This window comes from Desmodus rotundus, chromosome 5 (genome assembly GCF_022682495.2).
Source record: "Desmodus rotundus isolate HL8 chromosome 5, HLdesRot8A.1, whole genome shotgun sequence".
Taxonomy (NCBI): domain Eukaryota; kingdom Metazoa; phylum Chordata; class Mammalia; order Chiroptera; family Phyllostomidae; genus Desmodus; species Desmodus rotundus.
The window spans coordinates 42,101,859-42,118,474 of NC_071391.1; the positions used below are offsets into that span (position 1 = coordinate 42,101,859).

A 16,616-nucleotide genomic window follows, 5' to 3' on the forward strand; every position below is an offset into this window, starting at 1 on the left:
CCCCAAGCCTTCTCCTTTTATCTGCCCCATTTCAGAAAATGACAATGCCCACTATATAACCCAGGAACTGGGAGGAAAATCCTTTCATTCATGCCCTAGACTTGATTACTTTTCCTTCTGAACACTGTGTCAGTGTCCCCTTCCCCATCCCTACCACACTGATTGCAGATTCTGGCTCTTCGTTTCTCTGGCTTGGAATATTGTAGGAACCTCATTCCAGTTTGTTCTTTTCAAACCATCTTTGACTTATGCGTGATCTGAGAGCAACTCTGATTAAGTTACTTCCTGCTTACTGTCCTTGGGATTAAGGACAAACCCCTTAATAAGGACTTTTTCTCTGACATGTGCTTGTTTTTCCAGTTGTGAATCCCCCACACGGCTGGTGCTCTGGTCACATGAAAATGTTTTCTGTCCTGTGCACACGCCATGTCCTCTCACCCCCCTTGCCTTCTGCAAGTGGTATTCTATTCTTGGAGGTCTCTTCCTGCAATTATGTATAACTTCCTGCTCATCTTGCAAGTTTCAGCTGAAACATAATTTCCTGTGTGAAGTTTTCTTGTCTTCCCTTGGCCAAACCAAGGAATCATTTTTTAATTCTCTTAGAACACTTTGTGTGTTTCCTGTAATAGAGCACTTTTATAATTGTGTGTGTGTGCGTCTAGTTATGTCGTTGAAATGTTAACACTATGAGGACAAATCTATTCCTTTGTCATTGTACCTTCTGCAGCTAGTGGAGTGCTGAACACCAAACTTAGTAATTAATGTAGTCTAAGTTTTAATTAGTTTTACATAAGGTTGATGACATTATTAACAGCTTTAATTTTTGAACCTTAGGCACAGCTCAGGTTCAAGATCAGATCACTTCCTACTTGTCCCACAGCTACTCTCTCAATGCTACAAGATTTAGAGTTAAGAGATGACAGAATGGTGGAATGATATTTTCTAAGACTGAGAGTATGATGTTTGCCATGAATTGTTTGTGATAGGAATGGCCTTTATAGAAGTCATATTTAACTAGCTAGGCAAATAAAAAATTTAACCTGGAAGTATTGCCGGTAAACATGTCAGACATTGTCTTGAGTCAATTAAGAGTGCAGGGAAAAGGAAAATGCACTAACTAGCGGGTAGAATGATCAGCCTTCCTTCCATACCTCTCGGACACATGAAGTTTCTGACCATGTATCTCCACTGAAACCCAGACGGTCCTCTCTAATGGAACAAGGGTCATTTTCAGGTTGCAGCCACCTCACAGGAGGTCTAGTTATTGTGATGGCACACCTTTATAAGGTATCTCTCTGTTCCTCCTCTCGATTGAGTTTATTATGATTCGAATGTCAGTGGCTTTTCTCATCAGAAGCCACAGAGCCCAGAAGACAGTGAAAAATCATCTTTAACATGCTAAAGGAAATACACTCTTCAATTGAGAATTGGTGTTACAGTAGCTCTAGGTTAGGAAAACTTAAAGCTGTTCATTGTAATCCCTAGAGAAGAGCTAAAAAACCATGACTCTTACTGTGTAGATAAAGGTCTCCAAAGCCACCTGGAACCAGATCCTTCAGATCCATAGAATTGTTTGTTACAAACTCCATTCCCTTTTCTCATCATGAAATTCAGCTCTTCTGATATATTGGTTCACTTCTTATGAACTAATCTATCTGCATTAAAAGAAAACACACACAGAGAGAAACTTGACCTGACTTAAGCCAACACTTTTCCTAGACCACTTCTAGATGCACTCATCACATTTATGTTATGATTGAATGAGGCAGATTCTGTACGAGCAATTGGGAGTATATCAGTAACCACAATCGGATGAAGGCTGTCTTAATGTTGAACAGAAGATTCCCTATGCTAAACTAGTGTATCTCATCACTGAAAGCTCTGTGTTACACACATGCTGAGAATATTGTGTTGTGTAGATTGTGAATTGCACCAGTCAGTCTGGAATTTTTAAGTAGTCAAGACATTAGTGGAGATAATTTGGTTTCATAGGCATATGTAATGGACATTTGTCAATTTTTGGCTTCTGATCATTGAATACCCTTTCTACATTTATAGTTTTCTGTGAATTTGGGGGGATTTTAGAGTGTGCCTCACTCCACAGAACTTGAATATTACCCAAAATCCACTTTCTTTGTCTTCATTGCAGCTAGGGCATAGCATGTAACTTGCACTCAATTAGCTAGGCCCAGTCTACACTTTAAATTAAGAGGTAAGTAATACAAGAAAGCAAAGACAGCAAACCGTTTCTTGTATTTTTGAAAAATAGACATTTTAAAGCAGTTTCAGGTTTACAGGAAAATTGCAAAGATACATAGTACGTGAGCTCCCATATACCTCCTCACTTTTCCCCATTATTTTTTCTAACTTTATTTTTATTGCTGACACTATTAGAGATCTCCCTATTTCTCCACCCTTTGCACACCTCCATCCAGTCCTTAACTCCCCTCCCCACCCCACCCCCCTGTCCATGGACATCAACACACTGTTCTCTGTGTGGGTTATGCATATATGTTCTTGGGCTAATCCCTTCACCTTCTTTCATGCAGTCTTCTCTCCCCGCTCCCCTCTGACAGCTGTCAGTCTGTTCCATGTACCCATGCCTCTGTTCTATTTCGTTCATCAGTTTGTCTTACATTATTATGGTACATTTGTTACAATTAGAATAACATCGATACCTTATTAACTAAAGTCCATACTTTATATAGATTTCCTTAGGAATTTTTGTATTATTATTTTTTTTTCCTGACCCTTTTTCTGATCCGTCAAAATACTGTTACATTGAGTTGTCAGGCCTCCATAGGATCCTCTTGGCTGTGACACTTTCTCAGACTTGTTTTCCATAACCTTTACAGCTTTGAGGAGTACTGGTCATATATTTTATGGGAAACTCATCTATGAGAATTTTCCTGATGTTCTTCCCATGAGTAGGTTCAGGTTATGAGTTTGGGGAAGGCAGATCACAGAGAAAGTGCTGTTTCCATCATATCAGCTGAAGGAGACATACTTTCAACAAGACTTATCACTGTTGGTGTTAGCCTTGATCATCTGAGTAAGGTAGTGTTTTTAATTGGATAATTTCTTTTTTTTTTTTTTTTTTACTTTTTATGTCAGTGGCAGAGGAAGCAGCAACATCCCAATTTCCAGTTTCAGCAGAGCAGCAGCTCCACAAGCAATCTGCCCTGATGTGTTGGCAGGGTAATTGCGCCATCTAGTGTTGGATGGTAGTTCTGTGATACCGTTTGGGTCTGTGGTTCTGGCTGAGGACCAGAATACCAGGATCGCCATTTTTCCAATATTTTTTCTTTCAGATTTAATCATGTATACTCAGTTCCTCTTACTTGCAAATAAGAGCCCTGGGTGACACATTAAATTTATTATGATTTTGGGGTATGTATACTAAATATTATTTCTTTAGAAGCTTTCTGGCCCTTTATTCCCCCTCTCCCTCCACAGAGTGAGAGAGAGTGGTTTCAAGCAGACTACTTTTCATTGGTAGTGTGAGAAAGGCCCAGCAGCATCTATTTTGAAGGAATAAATAGGAGCATGATTCTCTCAACGTTTCAGTTGTCCATTTCCGCATCACAAACCCTCTCAAACGTAGTGCCTTAAAATGGTAACTATTTTATTTTGCTCAGGATTCTATGGGTTTGGAATTTGGACAGTGGGGATGGAAATTATGTTAGATAAAGGAATTTTAGCAGAAAAAGGGGATGGTTGTGTGAGAATTGATTTGGGGCAAATATGGGAACTGACTTCAATGAGTTGTGGTCTAGAAAGATAATAAAAGAATTGTTCTAGGAATAAAACTAGAAAAAGTGAGTTGAAGGTACATGAAAAATTGGTTTTGACGTACCCTGAGGAACACATTTGTAATAGAAAAACTATATATGAAAGAGAACAACCCAAGAGAGTCAGGAGCTATATCATTCTTCTTTAGGCAAATGCTACATACTTATTCAATAAAAAATATTATAGAGTAGTTTAGGCCTCAGACATATGGTTGGAATAGAAGACTGTTGAATTCATTTTTTACTCTGATACCCCATAATTATATGAAATTTGGATGGATAGTACAAAAAACTTTTTGGGGAGGTTTCAGGAGAGAACATTATGAACTATCAAATATTATTACCTCTAGTACTTTTCACAAAATGAAATATTAAGGTACATGATCCCAGTATTAAAAACTTCCAGATATTTTGATTGTTTTTGTCAGAGCCTATTCCTACATTTGTATGACTGGGACATCCAAACTTGAAACATCTTTTTTTTTTTCCTCTTTTAAAAAAATATATTTATTGATTATGCTATTACAGTTGTCCCATATCCCGCCCCCCCTCACTCCACTCCATCCTGCCCACCCCCTCCCTCCCACATTCCCCCTATAGTTCATGTCCATGGGTCATACTTATAAGTGCTTTGGCTTCTAGATTTCCTACACTATTCTATCCTCCCCCTGTCTATTTTCCACCTATCATCTGTGCTACTTATTCTCTGTACCTTTCCCCCCCTCTCCCCAGCCCACTCCCCTGTTGACAACCCTCCATGTGATCTCCATCTCTATGGTTCTGTTCCTGTTCTAGTTGTTTGCCTAGTTTGCTCTTGTTTTTGTTTTAGGTGCGGCCGTTAATAACTGTGAGTTTGCTGTCATTTTTACTGTTCCTATTTTTGATCTTCTTTTTCTTAGGTAAGTCCCTTTAACATTTCATATAATAAGGGCTTGGTGATGATGAACTTCTTTAACTTGACCTTATCTGAGAAGCACTTTATCTTCCCTTCCATTCTAAATGATAGCTTTGCTGGATAGAGTAATCTTGGATGTAGGTCCTTGCCTTTCATGACTTGGAATACTTCTTGCCAGCTCCTTCTTGCCTGTGAGGTCTCTTTGGAGATATCAGCTGACAGTCTTATGGGAAGTCCTTTGTAGGTAACTGTGTCGTTTTCTCTTGCTGCTTCTAAGATTCTCTCCTTCTGTTTCATCTTAGGTAATGTAATTATGATGTGCCTTGGTGTGTTCCTCCTTGCGTCCAGCTTCTTTGAGACTCTCTGAGCTTCCTGGACTTCCTGGAAGTCTATTTCCTTTGCCAGATTAGGGAAGTTCTCCTTCATTATTTGCTCAAATAAGTTTTCAATTTTTTGTTCTCCCTCTTCTTCTCCGGGCACCCCTATAATTTGGATGTTGGAACATTTCAAAATGTCCTGGAGGTTCCTAAGCCTCTCCTCATTTTTCCGAATTCTTGTTTCTTCATTCTTTTCTGGTTGGATGTTTCTTTCTTACTTCTGGTCCACACCGTTGATTTGAGCCCCAGTTTCCTTCGTATCACTATTGGTTCCCTGTACATTTTCTTTTGTTTCTGTTAGCATGGGCTTCATTTTTTCATCTGGTTTTCAAACCAATTCAACCAACTCTGTGAGCATCTTGATAACCAGTGTTTTGAACTGTGCATCCGATAGGTTGGCTATCTCTTCTTCGTTTAGTTGTATTTTTTCTGGAGCTTTGGAGTGTTCTGTCATTTGGGCCATTTTTTTTGGCGGGGGGGGGGGGGGGGTTGGCCCATCTGCTACTTAAAGGGGTGGAGCCTTAGGTGTTACCCAGGGCGAGGTAATGCTGGTCACTGTGCTGTGACGCTGTATGTGGGGGAGGGGCCGAGAGGGAGCAATGGCGCCCGCTCCACTCTCCATCAGACCTCAATCTTTCACTCTGCTACCCACAATCAAACTGGGCCCGTCTGGTGTTGGTTCCCGAGTGGGTGGGCTTGTGCATGCCCTAGGCCCCTGTGGGTCTCTCCAACGACCTCTCCTGTGAGGCTGGGAGTCTCCGCCCCAACCCCCACGGGCGTTTTCAATCAGACGTTTGAGGCTGTATTTCCCTGCGCTGGCGCCCTGTGTCGCGAGGTCTGCCTCGTTCCCCGCCTTTAGTCCCGGTTTATCTGTGCACGAATGTGTGGCCGTGGGGTGCCATGCGCCGCTCTGCCTGCCCTGTTCTCCGCCACTCTGAGTCCAGCCCTCTTGGTTTATCTGCGCAAATGTGGGGCCACAGGGTCTGCCAGTGGTCAGACTGCCTGCCCCATTGGTCCCATACTCCGCCAGTCTCGGTCCCGCCATGGCAACGCGAGTCCTCTCCACCCTGGCTGCCCATCTCCACCCCTCCTACCGGTCTGCATGAATGTTTATTTTTTATTTCCTTGGTGTCGGACGTCCTTGCCGTTCGATTTTCTGTCAGTTCTGGTTGTGCGAGGAGGCGCAGTGTGTCTACATACGCCGCCATCTTGGTTCTCTTGAGCCCAATTTAATCTGGGAAGCGTTCTGCTTCCAGGCTGACTCACCTGGTGCTGGCAAGATTCAGTTCCTTACTGGCTGTTGCCTGGAGGCCTCCTTCAGTTCTCTGCCAGGTGTGGCTTCCTAACATGACAGCTGGTGTCATTACAGCATGTAACCTGCTAAAACAGTGAGCTCTTTCTGCCCCGCTGGTGCTCAGGGACAATTGGCAGTCGGTGGGCAGGCGGGGCGGTCAAGGTCGCAGCGTTGGCGCCCGGTCATCATCGTATCTTGGGGTTAAAGTCCACATCACTACCCCCGCCGCTCGTGATTACCTATCCCATGTTGTTGGGTTTTGATGCATAACCAACCAGGTTTAAAAAAAAGTTTATTCATCCCTGATTTACAAAGATTAAATAATAAAAAATATATTTTAATATGTTTTTCCTACATCACTGAGATTATTATCTGATTTTATTTTTCAGTGCAATAATTAATAAATTTCTTTGTTGGGTTTCTGATGTTGAAACACATTTGCATCCCAGAGAGAAATCATATTTAATTAGGCCATATTATTTTTAAATACACTTTTGGATTCAATCAGCTCTCCTTTTAGTTGGGATTTTTACATCTGCACTCTCCCACAAAAGGAGATGTTAGTGCTAACAACACATTAATTTTTTGTCCTCCTGGTAACCACTTTGATAGGAAATGCAGCTCAGGATTCACCCTAATGATTCAGAATTCTCCTGAGCACTTGAGCGGCTCCAGAGACTGCTCATGCTTCTCTTTGTTCATCGCTTTTAAATGCAAGAATTGCTGCGGAGTATGTCCTGAAATCAATGAGAAGACCTCTGAACATGAGAGATGCGGGGATTCCCCTTCCTACCTTGTCCTTGATTTTACTGAGCCCTTTGACTTTATGACAAGATGCTCCCAGTCTCCCTGCTGCCCATTGTGTAGCAATACCCCTGCAGCCGCTCTCCCAACAGTGAGATGTCTTTATTGGTTTCGACATGCTAACTTGATCTGTTTTTGTCCACCAGAGGAGAAAATGTTGGTAAGGTTATTAGAGCGAGGGAAAGAGGAGGCACATGTTGAACAAAGGGGATAACTTGGCATATATTGAGAGTGAATTGGTCTCAATCCCTTCGTATATTTGATTTTTTAAATTCACCTGATAATTGCACAAACAATATAGTTCTTAGGGCTAAATCTTCTGTAATATATCTAGCCAAGGTTTTCTCCACAGTGGATCTGCCTCATCAAACCACAATTTCCATGTTGCATTCCCTGTGAAGAAGAATCACGGTCCTCACCTGAGGGAGACAAAAGCAGAACGTCCATGGAATCATTATGGATCCTCTGGGAGAAACTTCTTATGCCTCTGCATGAGGTGGGAAGACGGTAAGTGGATATGGATGGTAGGTGATTTTGAGGTCAAAAGATCTTGGAATCAGAAATTTAATAGTTTTCTCTTGGTTCCTATGGATTTCCCCAGTACCCTCTCCCTAAAAGAAATGTGAATTAGACAATGCATAGTTTTATGACCCTATCCCTCTATCCTACATCTGGTAACATGTCATTTTTAGAGAAATCAACTTACAAGTTGATGTTAAATCTGGAGAAAAGGCAGAATAACATGAAAGATTGACAGAAGAGAGGATTTTCTTACAGAAGATTCCTGACCCTCGGGTGGCCCAGGGGAGCATTTTCTCCTCTACATGTGTGTGAGAGAATAACATGCTTTAAAAAAGAAATTAGGAGAGGTCAGGGATGTGGCCTTCTAATAGTATACTCCCCGGGTCAGTGAGCATCCCTACCATCCCACAAGTCACCAGTCACACTCATTTCTGACTCATTCACCTGTCTCCTGTTACTTTGGCTCAAGTCAAATCAGCTCAAAAACATGTGTTGGACACTTATTCTGTGCCAGGATTTATCTTATTTGCTGTGAACAAAGATGAGTCAGATGTGGTCGCTATTTCTGAATGTCTTACAGCAACAGAGGAGGAACATAACTTCAGTATAATTTGTTAGAGCTATGATGGAGGTAACTACATCATGCAGTAAGTACATTTTCGTGTCTAGGCTGTACCAGGTGTTTGTAAATGTGTGTATGTGTGTGTATCTATGTCTATGTGTGTTAAGGATGGGGGCTGGGGAATGGATAAGAAGACATAGAAATCACCAAAGTCGTGTAGCTGCCCTTTCATTAAGTTGACCACTGATGCAAACATACTTCACTTGGACCTTTGTGACAAGTGTTTAGTTTTTATCCTATCTTTTCATCAAAACCAAGAACATTATTTGCTTACCATTTAGATTTCCCTGAGGTCTAGACACACCACTAATACCTCTGAGAAGGATGTGAACTGTGGCAAAAAAAAGTAAGTCTAAAGGACCTGAGCTGAACCATCACCTGGAGACTTTAACAACTAACCAGGTAATACCTTCCATTACAGGATGGTAATTCCAAAAGTACCTATCTTAAAATAGCCTGTGTTCTCAAAATTTATTTTTATATCAGCTATTTAACAAGAGTCTGCATTTCCTATCAGAAGTAATTCTATATTAGTTAGATTTAAGTAATTGTTAGATCATATGGACTCAGTTGGTCCAGTACATTCATTCATGACCCAGTATTTGCTGTGAATCTATGATGTTCCAGAAACACAATGGCACTGGAGATAAAACATGATTATAGTTTGGTCCGTCCTATCTGAGAGTCTTTGGCCTCAGAAGATGGGTCTTCTGTCTCTATCCCCATCACCAAGAAAGTACTTGGCCAATCACATTTACTCAGCAAATAAGGTGATTGAGTATTCAAAGTGTGAAGAATGTTCAACAGAAAGGATGCTAACTCTTTGTAGTAGGCATACCTTTAAATAGAGGGAATATTAGATGGCTGAGCAAAACCCAGTAGAATATAAAAATACAGCGTGTCCTAGTTATGTGGGGAAAAATGCCTAGAAAGGTGGCCTGTGTCAAAGAAGAGAGTCATGAACGATAATCAAGCAGAGATGTGATTGTTCATAGTAACATTTTATTTATTCATTTATTATTTCATTGATGAGTTGTAAACTGTCATCATTTTGGCTCATGGACCCATCCAAACTCCTAAGACTCCACCTTCAGATTACATAGAGGGTATCTGTGTCTTTTTGAGAAAACTGGCAATAGCTTCAGCCCAGGAGTTCTTCACTTGGAATTCACGGGATTCTTCGATTTAGATGTAAATGCTACTTCTCTATTTTACTTTAACCGAAATCCAAAATGTTTTTCTTAATTGAATGAAGGTAAACAACCCAAACCAACATTACCAATACCTATGACTTCATCACCAGTAGAAATCAGAGATATTTTTACATTGCATTGCAGTTGTTGAAGATACCTCAAAATATAAGTTAAGCTCATCATTTTGAAATTAAGGTGGTTATTAGACTTGCCACAACATTTTAAAATTTACTCTTTTAAAGAAGCATGTGTACTATTATATCTCATATTTGTTTCCTAAAACTATTAAAACTATATTTTGATGTAGTCGCTTTTCCTGATACAACTATACATTTCATTTTTGTATGTGTGCACATATGTGTGTGTATGTATTTGATATTTTGAAATCATTATCTTGAAGTACCTTTATCAGACAGACGAAGGGTTGATAGACCAAGCCTCGCATACAACCTTAAAATTTAGACTTTAGAATTTTCTTCTGTCTTTTTGGAGTGGCTCTATGATGTTTTCTCATTGCTCCCAGACTACTGCAAGTCTTTCTAGGCCGGTGCTTTAAACAACTCTATTAAACTATGTGACAAACTACTTTTTATTTAGTTTATTTAATTAATGATAATATATTAAGCAAAGCTCTATGGTATGCTTAATAAAGTACACAAAAATGAAAAACTATAGGCAAAATTATCAAAGTAGTGTGTAATTTCTGGGAGGAGCAGACACAGAACACAGGCAGGGAGACTTGCTGGGCTGGAGGTGGCAGATCAGTGCTGTTTGGTCTGAACACAGAAAACTAGCCATGCTGGTGGGTTAAAAAGACATTGTGTCGTGATGGGTGTCCATTATTTGGGAAGTTCACTGACAGTTGAGATTGATATATGGGAGCCCCAGTGAAGGGGAGATAAGGATTTCCAAAGAGATGATGGCATATTATCCAGAGATACCTCTTGGTTTACCAGCTCTTTCTAAACAGGTCATTTTCTCTAAGACAAAAGTGAGTTCCATTTGATTTCTCATCCCTTTGTGACTACCCTTTCAAGAAATTGACAGCAGAAACGGTTGGATGTCCAAGAAGGAGAAACATCTGCACCAGCATGAGAAGGGGGAGGTGTTGTGAGACCAGCATAAGACTCAAGGTTTCAGTTAATAATAAGGTGAAATTAAATAGCATGACCTTACATGTGAACTCAATCTGTCTTTTTGTTATTATATAAGCAATATTACAAATAAAGAAGATAACATTTCGATCTACTTTACACTTGCCAGAGGACATTAAAACGGAATGTACCATTTCATAAAGATTTGTTTCACAAACGGAAAATGTTCCAACTAATGCAACATGATGAACTTGTAAAAACCTTACAAAGAAGATTCTTGAAATGGTTGGTAGTGATTGGAGGCAATTCCTCAGCCCTCCAACTCTGAATTATATAATTTCATAGGTCATACACACCTATGTTTAGCATGTAGTGACTTTGTACTGAAAAAGGAGACAAACCATGAGACAGACAAATCAGACACAGGTGACAGAATTCTTCCTTCTGGGACTCTCTGACAACCCTCACACCCAGCAGCTACTATTCATCTTATTCCTGGGTTTTTACCTTGTCACTGTGGTTGGAAATCTGCTTCTCATGTCCCTTGTACAGGCTGACTCCCTGCTTCACACACCTATGTATTTCTTTCTCTGCAATTTATCTCTGGCTGACCTCTGTTTCTCCACCAACATCGTTCCTCAGGCCCTGGTCCACCTGCTATCCAGAAAGAAAGTCATTTCATTCACACGTTGTGCAGCTCAGCTTCTCCTCTTCCTCATTTTTGGGGGAACACAGTGTGCCCTTCTGGCAGTGATGTCTTATGATCGGTATGCAGCCATCTGTAACCCTTTGCATTACCCCAGCATCATGACTTGGAGGGTGTGTGCCCAGCTGGCTGTGGGATCCTGGACCAGTGGCATTCTGGTATCTGTGGTGGACACCACCATTACACTAAGGCTTCCCTACACAGGCAGCGATACTATTGCACATTTCTTTTGTGAGGCACCTGCCCTGTTGAGCCTGGCATCCACAGACACCTGGGCTTCAGAGATGGCCATTTTCCTCATGGGGGTTGTGATTCTCCTCTTACCTGTTTCCCTCATCCTGGTGTCCTATGGCCACATCATAGTGACTGTGGTCAGGATGAAGTCAGCTGCGGGACGGCTCAAGGCATTCTCTACCTGTGGATCCCACCTCGTGGTGGTCATTCTTTTTTATGGGTCAGGAATTGTCACCTACATGACACCAAAGTCCTCCAAAGAACAGAAAAAACTGGTGTCTGTGTTCTATGCAATGGTGACCCCCATGCTTAATCCCCTCATCTACAGCCTGAGGAACAAAGACATGAAGGGAGCTCTGAGGAAAGTGGCTACAAGGAATTTTCCATGCAGGCTTGGAAATTGCCACTGACAGTGAGACCTGCCAGGCTCTCTACTTCTCTGACTTGTTGAGTAGTTTCCTCAGCAAGACTAGAACGTGGCATGAGTCTCATCCTTGTTTCTTTTCCATGGACCCAACCGTCCACCCTTTATCCAGCCCTTCCTCTGTAAGAGAAGGACAATAATTCATGGAGCGATGGGAAGGAGGGCCTTGGTTCTGGGTGGTCGTTCAGCATCTAAGGGTTAGGAAATGCCCTGAGAAGCATTCACATTTTATAAGCCCTGGAACCTGTCACATCTACGTTATTAAATCATGCTATGTATTAACATCTATCTGTCCCAGAACCTACTCCAATTCCTTTCCTTTATCTTTTAAAATTTCTTGGCATCATCATATAGTAAATGAACAAACATCACTTAATTATTTACTATGAGCTAGGTGCCACATGTACACGGGTGTGCACACGTACCTCCACACACGGGTGGCCAAAGGTAGGTTTACAGTTATGAGTACAGGAAAGAGAGTATGATCCTAAATTATTATTTATTCATTAATTATTGTATTATTTACCTGTATTATTTGTAAACCTATTTTGCCCACCCTTGTGTATGTTTGAGGTGGGTGGTGAAGAGTGTGGGAACAATGAAGTAGAGTTTATGAACTATGCTGTATTTCTCACACTCTTATTAGAGACACGAGTACTATATATATTAGGACACACCTTTATAAATGTAAGAACAGGGTTTTGGAAAAACAGCAAGAAATAGTGATATCCCAGAGCAGCAAGACTAAGGAGCTATTACCAATCCTGGGCCCAAGGACAAAGAGGAGGCAAGCAGAACTTGCAGAGGGTAGTTTGTATAGAAGGTCACCAGGCAGAAGCTGTGGTCTTCGTATATGGAGGTGAGGAAGCCATGGGAATAAATGTTTCAAAGTCATTCTTGACCTGCCTTCTCATTTTCTGTTACTGTAGTAAAAAAAAACAAAATCCAGGCTAATTTCCCCATGTGAAGATCCTTAATTTAATCACATCGACAGAATTCTTTTTACCATGTAAGGGAACATATGTACAGGGGACTAGGACGTGGACGTCTCTGTGGGCCCATTATTCTGCCTGCCATCCTGTGGTCAAGTTAAATGAATGTGAGGCTGTGATAAGTGCTTGGCAATCATGAGAGATGGCGAATTTATAAATGGTGCCAACTGCTCAGTTGTGTGATTGCCATCATGCAAATAAAACCCTGTGATTTGCCTTTTCATTTGCAAATTCCAATGGTGATGTTCAGAATGTGCTGCCCTCTCTGAGCCCTGATGCCTCTGATCTGAAGGATAACTTGTGTGGGAGACTGAGCTGGTCCTGGTACCTCCATGGCTCACAGAGTTAGAGTTGTTTAATGGGTTTGTGGAGAGGACATACCTGTGCAGTAAATGCTACTTTACTTTGTTAATTGTCACTACATTCTTGTGAATAGTTTACACACAGCTGTGGTGTCATGGTGCAAGCCTGTTGTTTGCCGAGAGTCCAGAGTTGGGCAATGTTCACTGGACGAAATCATAGAGTGTGGCTGCTGCTCTGTTTGAGCGATACCCAAGCTTAACATGAACAGTTGACTTCATCCAATCACAATAAAATTTCCAAAAAAAATTTAGTAACCAAAGAATCTCTTGGTTATTCGCAGCAGTTTCCTTTAAGTTGTCCGCTAATACTTGACTGCAACTTCCTCTCACACTTCCTGTCAGCAACTCTCATATCCGGAGTGGATAATCTGAGATGGAGGCAACTGTCAGTAGTGTGGAATTGTCTTTCTCCAGACAAGGCTCAGAACATATGGGAGCAGAGGAAGAACTCCTCAATTGCCAGTGGAGTTTTTAAGTATCTTTTTACTTCCCCTCTCTCACTATAATTTCCATGAGGTGAGAAATTGGTCTGTTTTATTCATCAATGTGTCTTCTGGGCCTAACAGGGTCTAACACACGCTGAGTCCCGAATGAAAATTTGTTGCTAAAAAAAGAAAGAATGAAACAAAACGCTGTTATTTATTTTCATTACTTTGCCTTGTAAACAAAAACATGTCTAAAAGTTGCTTGCAGAGTTTTTGGAAAAATAGAAGAAAGGACAGCAGAAAATTATGAAATGATATGCATGAAGTTCCAGAAAAAGTTAAAACAGAAAACAGCAAATTGTAGTGAAGTTCTCAGCCTTTGCATGGGCACCTAATTTGTTTGAACTAGTGGCATCTTCAGAGACAATGGTACCACAGTCCCATAGGACGCTGGGCCTACTGCATGCAGTTCTTTCTTTCATCGCTCATGTTGTTTTCAGAAGTGGATCCCAGTGGAAAGTCCGAATGGCAGTGAGTGTACTGTGGCTCCTGGAAAGAGTGGACTCCAAAAACCCAATGGGGGAATTCGTTTTTCTTTCCTTTGTCCTTGCATTCTACCCTTTCAGTTTCCATCTAAGTCAGTCAGAGTTTCTGTGGGCCCAGCGTCCGGCGGATGACCCATTTCAGTGCAGCCTTCACTTCAGTGTTCCTGAAGCTGTAAATGATGGGGTTCAACATGGCAGTCACCACCGTGTAGGAGAGCGACAGCAGCTTCTTGTTCTCAGGAGAGGTGCTGGACCGGGGTCGGAAGTATGTGAGGATGGCAGTGCTATAGAAAAGGGAGACAACCAGGAGGTGGGAGGAACAGGTGGAGAAGGCCTTGCGTTTCCCCTCAGCTGAGGGCATCCTGAAGATAGTGGAGAGGATGCGAACTAGGACCCCAGGATCAGCAAGAAGGGGAAGAGGATGAAGAGAACAGTGGCTGTCAGAGTCTCCAGTTCAAACAGCGAAGTATCAGCACAGACCAAGGCAAGGACAGGGGGACTGTCACAGAAGTAGTGGTTCACGCTGTTGGTGCCACAAAAAGGGAAGCTGAAAATCCACGTGGTTTGCACAGTGGCCACCGGAAACCCTGAGCACCAGGATGCAGCTGCCAGCTGGGCACAGGCCCTCCCTGTGGCCTATGATGAGTGGGTAGCGCAAAGGGTCACAGATGGCCACATAGCGGTCATATGCCATTGTGGCCAGGATGCAGCATTCAGCAGCCCCAAAGAAGAAGAAATACATCTGAGTGGCACAGCCAAGGAAGGAGATGGTTGTGTCTTGGATGATCAGGTTCCCCAGCATCTTGGGCACAATGACCAAGTTGAAACCTATCTCCAGGAAGGACAAGTTCCTGAGGAAGAAGTACATGGGACTTTGTAGTGCAGAGTCAGCTGTAGTGACCAGGATGATAAGGATGTTGCCCATTAGGGTCACAATGTAAATGGTCAAAAGAAGGAGAAATAGTAGAGCCTGTAGCCTAGAAGACAAGGCTGAGAAACTCACAAAAACAAACTCGCTGACAGTTGTCCAGTTTCCCCACATCATTCTTCTGCCCAGGATTTGGCTGGGCATTCGCACTCTGGGAAGAATTCTCCATATGTTACATAGACCTCTATTATACCCTTGGAAATGGAACCTTCTGTGGCTTCATTCTCTACCTCTCTTGGTATCGTTGTTGAAGATCAAACAGCTGTACTTTCAAACAAGGGAAATACAAGTCTGACTATGGGATTCACATTTTGGGGAGGAGAAGACTAACCTTTTTTTCAGACTGAACTGAGGTACACCATGGACATGCATATCTACACATCCCCTGACTTTTTCTTTACTTTAGCACCAGTCACTGGTGCTAAAAAGAAGTCAGGCCAGGCCACGCATTTCTGAAGAGAAAGATCTTGAGGCACAAAGAAAGGTATTGGTGCAAGTCACGATATGTTTTCTACAAAATAAAAGGGTGGGAAGGAGGAAAGCAAAGGAAGTGAGCCAACAGGGATTGTTGAATCCCTGAGAAGTCCTGAATGTGTGCCAGTCTCCCGCAGCCCACACTCAGGTAGATTTCAGCATATTGGAGGAATCTTCATTGTAATAATGAAGAAGAACAAGGCGGGGAGAAGGAGATAGTATTTGGCGCTGTGGGGAGTGCACAGGAGGCTGCACTGCAGAGACACTTGAGTAAAGCCCTGAGCAGGTGCAAGATGTGAAGTCAGGGTGGAGCAGGAAGGAGGGAGGTAAAGAGCAAAAACAATGACAAAGTGCTATTCAATTTTTTGGGGGCTGAATCCTATTCATTTTAAAAACTTCAAGCCAGGTATCACTTCTTCTATGAAAACTTCTTTTTGATACCTTTTTCATTTCACATAAAAATTAACATTTATTGAGTACCTAATAAGTGCCAGGGCCTAATACAAATGTTTTGTATGGCTCATGCTGTTTGTCTGACAGCAACCAAAAGATAATAGAAACTTTTATTGGTCCCACTCTACAGCCAAGCAACAGGAGGAATACAAAAATAAGTACTTTTCCTAAGGATAGGCCGCCAGCAAGAGTTGGCATAGGGACATGCGTCCAGGGCCATGTGACTCCGAGTCATGGATTTAACCTCCAGGCAGCACTTCCACCCACTCTCTGAAAACCAGAAGAAGTCTGAGCTCCGGGAGAGGACAAGCTGGAGAGGTCGGCATTGGGTGACAGTAGGAGGCAAAGAGTAAGACAATTTCTCGAGAGGACCAGGACGTTTCAAGATATTAACACTGGAGATATAAAATACCACTTTCATAGTCTTTATTTTAGAATAATCGTTAACTTAGGTCTCCCTCTCATAGTCAAGATGGTACGT

General features: G+C 41.9%; 1 protein-coding gene, 1 non-coding gene and 1 pseudogene across 3 annotated transcripts; 2 read left to right on the forward strand and 1 right to left on the reverse strand.

Annotated features, from left to right (window-relative positions):
• Positions 1 to 6,749: 6,749 nt before the first annotated feature.
• LOC123480666 (uncharacterized) lies at positions 6,750 to 9,554 on the forward strand. 2 transcript variants are annotated; one of them, XR_011651199.1, is made up of 4 exons: positions 6,750 to 7,321; positions 7,501 to 7,668; positions 8,264 to 8,330; positions 8,587 to 9,554. It is a non-coding gene; the product is annotated as an uncharacterized protein (transcript). The 2 variants fall into 2 exon arrangements; XR_011651200.1 differs by having other exon boundaries at positions 6,751 to 7,317; positions 7,514 to 7,668.
• A 1,235-nt stretch (positions 9,555 to 10,789) lies between these two features.
• LOC139440245 (olfactory receptor 2D2-like) lies at positions 10,790 to 12,113 on the forward strand. The gene has a single exon (XM_053925805.1). The coding sequence runs from the start codon at positions 10,995 to 10,997 to the stop codon at positions 11,940 to 11,942; it is 948 nt and encodes a 315-aa protein (XP_053781780.1). The 5' UTR covers positions 10,790 to 10,994; the 3' UTR covers positions 11,943 to 12,113.
• A 2,264-nt stretch (positions 12,114 to 14,377) lies between these two features.
• LOC128780932 (olfactory receptor 10A4-like) lies at positions 14,378 to 15,325 on the reverse strand (annotated as a pseudogene).
• Positions 15,326 to 16,616: the final 1,291 nt, after the last annotated feature.